This window comes from Lupinus angustifolius, chromosome LG02 (assembly GCF_001865875.1).
Source record: "Lupinus angustifolius cultivar Tanjil chromosome LG02, LupAngTanjil_v1.0, whole genome shotgun sequence".
Classification (NCBI taxonomy): domain Eukaryota; kingdom Viridiplantae; phylum Streptophyta; class Magnoliopsida; order Fabales; family Fabaceae; genus Lupinus; species Lupinus angustifolius.
In genome coordinates this window covers 21,043,263-21,048,182 of record NC_032010.1, presented here as the reverse complement: position 1 = coordinate 21,048,182, position 4,920 = coordinate 21,043,263, and the positions used below count along the sequence as shown (strand labels likewise).

At 41.0% G+C, this 4,920-nt stretch overlaps 1 protein-coding gene across 1 annotated transcript; it reads left to right on the top strand.

The window, feature by feature from the left end:
- LOC109338955 (ribonucleoside-diphosphate reductase small chain-like) lies at positions 538-1,718 on the top strand. Its single transcript, XM_019576306.1, has one exon. It carries the CDS (start codon positions 630-632, stop codon positions 1,632-1,634), a length of 1,005 nt encoding a protein of 334 aa, XP_019431851.1. The 5' UTR covers positions 538-629; the 3' UTR covers positions 1,635-1,718.

Here is a 4,920-nt window from a genome sequence, read left to right as displayed (position 1 = left end):
TTGCAAACTTGGCGGGCAATACGGGCCGGGCGAAATGGGCAAATGGACAAAAAATTTATACCCTGCTCACAAAAAATGCGGGCGCGCCCACGGGTAATGTCTGTTTTGCCATCTCTACCCAAGATCTTCTCATCCAAAATTCAATGGGCAAGTTTTGAAAAAGAATAATAAAAAAAAGTAAATCTTCTAAAAAAATTATTTAATGTACATTATACAATAAGATAATTCAGCATGATACTTCACACTTCCCAACACACAAGATCTTCTTATCCAAAATTAAAGACCAGGCTTTGGAAAAAAATCTTCTAATTATTTTATTAAAGGTTACATTTACACTAGAGAATTAAATTTTAAATCGAGGTCTAACAACTAAATTTTGTTTGAATTTGGAGAGAGTCAAATATACAAAACAAATCAATAAAATAAAATATATTTGATTTAGATAGGGTTATGGTGAATTTATTCTATCAAATATATGAACCACAAATTTAGATATTTTACTCATCACATGCTAAATCTTCACCAAATTTCAAATCACCCGCCCTATTTTCAAAACCCCTCTTTCCCAAAACCCTATTTAAACCACTCATTCCTCTATCATTATCCATTTTCCAAAACCCTAATAAAAAATGCCTTCAATGTCTTCTTCAATCTCAGAAGAACCTCTTCTTGCTCCAAACCCTGATCGTTTCTGCATGTTCCCAATCCAATACCCTCAGATCTGGGAAATGTACAAAAAAGCAGAAGCTTCATTCTGGACCGCCGAAGAAGTCGATCTCTCTCAAGATCTCCGCCACTGGGACTCCCTCACCGACGGCGAACGCCACTTCATCAAACACATCCTCGCTTTCTTCGCCGCTTCCGACGGAATCGTCCTTGAAAACCTCGCCGGAAGGTTCATGACAGAGATACAAGTCGCTGAGGCGCGTGCATTCTACGGCTTCCAGATCGCAATCGAGAATATCCATTCTGAGATGTATAGTCTCCTTCTTGAAACGTATATCAAAGATTCCGCTGATAAAAATCGATTATTCCACGCAATAGAGACGATACCTTGCGTTGCTAAAAAAGCTGAGTGGGCGCTTCGTTGGATCGACGGTTCAGAATCCTTCGCTGAACGTCTCGTTGCGTTTGCTTGTGTTGAAGGTATTTTCTTCTCTGGAAGCTTCTGTGCGATATTTTGGTTGAAGAAACGAGGCCTTATGCCTGGTCTTACCTTCTCAAACGAGTTAATCTCGCGAGATGAGGGTTTACACTGTGATTTCGCGTGCTTGTTGTACTCTCTAATGAATAAGAAGCTTCCAGAAGAGCGCGTGAAGGGGATTGTGCGTGATGCGGTTGAAATAGAGAGGGAGTTTGTGTGTGACGCGCTTCCATGCGCGTTGGTGGGGATGAATGGGGGTTTGATGAGTCAATATATTGAGTTCGTAGCTGATAGGTTATTGGGTGCGCTTGGGTGTGGGAAGGTGTATGATGTGCAAAACCCTTTTGATTGGATGGAATTGATTTCGCTTCAGGGGAAGACTAATTTCTTTGAGAAGAGGGTTGGTGAATACCAGAAAGCTTCTGTTATGTCTAGCTTGAATGGTGGTGATGGTGGTGCACATGTGTTCAAGATGGATGAAGATTTTTAATTAAATTTATTTATATTAGGCTTATGTTTCCATGTTTAGTGTTTGTGTTTTTAATTGAGGAGTTATGTAAAGTATAAATTTATCGGTACCACATTGTTGTCCCAAAAATGGTGTAACTCTATGTGCCATTTCCTTTGTTTTGTTGGAAAAAATGTTAATAATTAAGTATGTGACAAATGTAGTGATATACTTTTTGGGATATAATCATGTAATATGTGCTCCCAAATTTATCTCATTCTAATCTTGTTTTGGGTTTCTTGTTCAGTGAGATTTGGGTTTTACTTGTTAAGAAAGATAGCTATGAAATGTAGCAGTACAAGGCTTGAATGGCACTGCTGACATAATTCTATGCAACTATGATTTCAAGATAGAAGTAGAACTAGGAGCATTGTTGTGATACAAAACTTGCAATAGACATTCACTGCCATGATCATTGTCATTGATGTCCTCTTCAATTTCCTCAATTTGATAGGATCTGATGCCTGCCTGCCCTGTTTCTGCATCTTGCTTGAAGCTTCCTCTCTGCAGTCACTACTATAAGCCGGCTTTCTTTTATTCTGCAGTGGTGGTTTTGGTACAACCTTTATATTTGTTCCATCACTTCTTTTCTCGTCCTCAGATATATCTCCAAGTAATAACTGCATTTGACATCTTTCGGCTTCAAGGAAAATTTACCCGTTCTTATTGCCTGCAACAAAGTAGTCTGCACCCAAAAATCGGCTTCATCTACATTTTCAAGAAACACAACCAATTGAGGTTTTTTACTCAACTCCCCAGCAATATAGTCCACAACTGTCTTCCTTCTAAGCACATCATGACAATAAGATTTTTGGCTTCCAAAAGTCGAGTTTAATGTGTAAAGCCTTCCCTGGGAGCTCAAATCCACAGAATTAGGCTTTCCGTGTTTCCAAATATATCCTCAGCAAGAGAAGAGGCAAATTTCATTTTTCCAACTCTATCTGGACCAAGGAAAGCAAACCATATGTCTGCTCGAACATGTGAGCCTCTACGCTTTCCTCCACCCGATTTACAAAGGAACAATGTTGACAAAGATCACTCCATTTCTTTTGAAATTCCAAGATCTTATCATTCAAACTTGTGTTACCTTCTTTAGTCTGCAAAGGATGATGGAGTTCATTTTTATATATACGCAGCCTTAAACTGAATCAATAAAATATTGCAGAGTGGTTTAAAACACAACCATTGACAAAAAGTGGATCCAATAGTTTTAAAAGTATAAAAGGAGAAACAAAACTTACACTTTTTCGTGACAAAATATAATTTATCTACGGATGGAAGTTGTAATAGAAGGTTAATCTCTACAAAAACCTCAAACCAAAAACTAATATAACATAAATATAGATTCTTTGAAAAACCTGAAAGAATCTTACATGAAGCATAGTAAGCACAAGAGGTGATGGGACAAAGAGTGGGATAGAAGGAGCGTTGTGGTGGAGAAGAGATATCATATTATGTTATAAGGTGGGAGTGAGAGTAGGATAGTAAGCACAAGAGGAAGCTGAAACGCAGAGTGGGATAGACCATTATCTCCGTGGTACTTTACAAACAATTTAAAATATTTTTCTTTTAATAAATCTTTTAAATAGATGAATGTAATATGGTCAACAAAATATTTGTTTATTCAGAAAAAGTGTTATCACTATGATAGTTCTGTAACAAGGAGAATTATTTTAAGTGTAACATTACATGACCCTCATCAAATAAACTGCCACTTTTTATATTACACAAACCATCTATTGTTTAGTATCTATACTTCTATACTATTAATAAAAGCAAAACCCAAAATCCATGAAATAGTTTATGTTTCCCAATTTCATATTTTATAACTTCTACTTTCATCTTTATATATACTAATATACTAATATTAATAAACATTAAATAAATATTGTTCCTACCCGGCGAACCGAAGAGTCTCATGCTTGGTCGCCGAGGTGGGCCCCGCGTGTTGGGACCACCAGAGTTGACCTAAGAGACAGCATGCCTTCAGTACATCACCAACCCACCTGCCAACACAGCAGACAGGCTGCAGAACGACTACCAAACCAACTACAGGCTAAAAGACAAGAATGACACAGTGTACGGTCCTGGCAGACCGCTTGACACGGGAAAAGCAACTCCCGACAACACCTTTGGTCGGCCACGCGTCGCACCACCAGCCAAGAACCCAATGTCAACTCTCCCTTCTATAAATAGGGATCTCTACCAACAGGAAGTATCTTAACCTCTTTACTCTATAATATTACTCACTCTACTGCTATCTATCTTCACTACTCACATATCCCCATTCATACACTGACTTGATCATTGGAGAACCTTTTCAGGTACCTCCACCGGCGGGTCCAGCTCTCTTACCTCATCTTGCTACGTCGACGACTATCCTCTTCTCATTCCTCAACAGCTGATCAACCATTGTCCATACCTTTGTGTTCTAGTAAAGAACATTGGCGCCGTCTGTGCTTCCAACTCACCATGGTAACCACCAGAAACCGAGCTCTATCTACCAGCCAAGTCGACCCTGCCCCAAGTACTCTTCCCCCACCAAGACAACCATCCCATCAAGCCAGCCGAAGCCACCATACCACTCCAGAACAACAGCCAACCACCCAACACCTTCTCCAAATGCTGGAACGCCAGGAGCGGCTCATCCAGCAACAGGCCAACATAATACAAGAATTCCGCCAATCCAAAATAAACCCTAAAGACCACTCGGAACGCCCTGTTCACGAAAAAAGACCACTCGGAACGCCCTATTCACGAAAGTAACCGTGAAGAGTCAGCGAGCGAGTCCCGCCCACCATCCCAACCAACCCCGCACCACTCTTGTGGTGCTAGACATCCTTTTACACCTGCCATCATGGCTTACCCATTACCCTCCCATTTCAACCGCCCCACAAACATGGACCAATATGATGGGACGGCGGACCCACAAGATCATCTCGACGCCTTCGAGGCTTTTATGTTATTCCACGGAGCAACCGACCCCATCATGCGCAGGGCTTTCCCCCTGACTCTTAAAAAGGCGGCCCTCCAATGGTTCACCCGCCTAGCTCCAAACAGCATCAACACTTGGGGAACCCTCGCTTCGGCCTTCAACACAAGGTTCACAGCAAGTAAGGAGCAACCAAGGTCATCATACACACTGTCTGGCATTCGCCAGGGATCCAATGAATCCATCCGGGCATACCTAGATCGGTTTAATACCGAGGCCATGAAGGTGCGTACCCTAAGCCCCGAAGTAGCAGTGCATGTCCTCGTTATGGGACTT

Excerpts from the sequence above, each read along its gene's own strand:
- LOC109338955 (XM_019576306.1), top strand. The coding sequence starts at position 630 with ATGCCTTCAATGTCTTCTTCAATCTCAGAAGAACCTCTTCTTGCTCCA.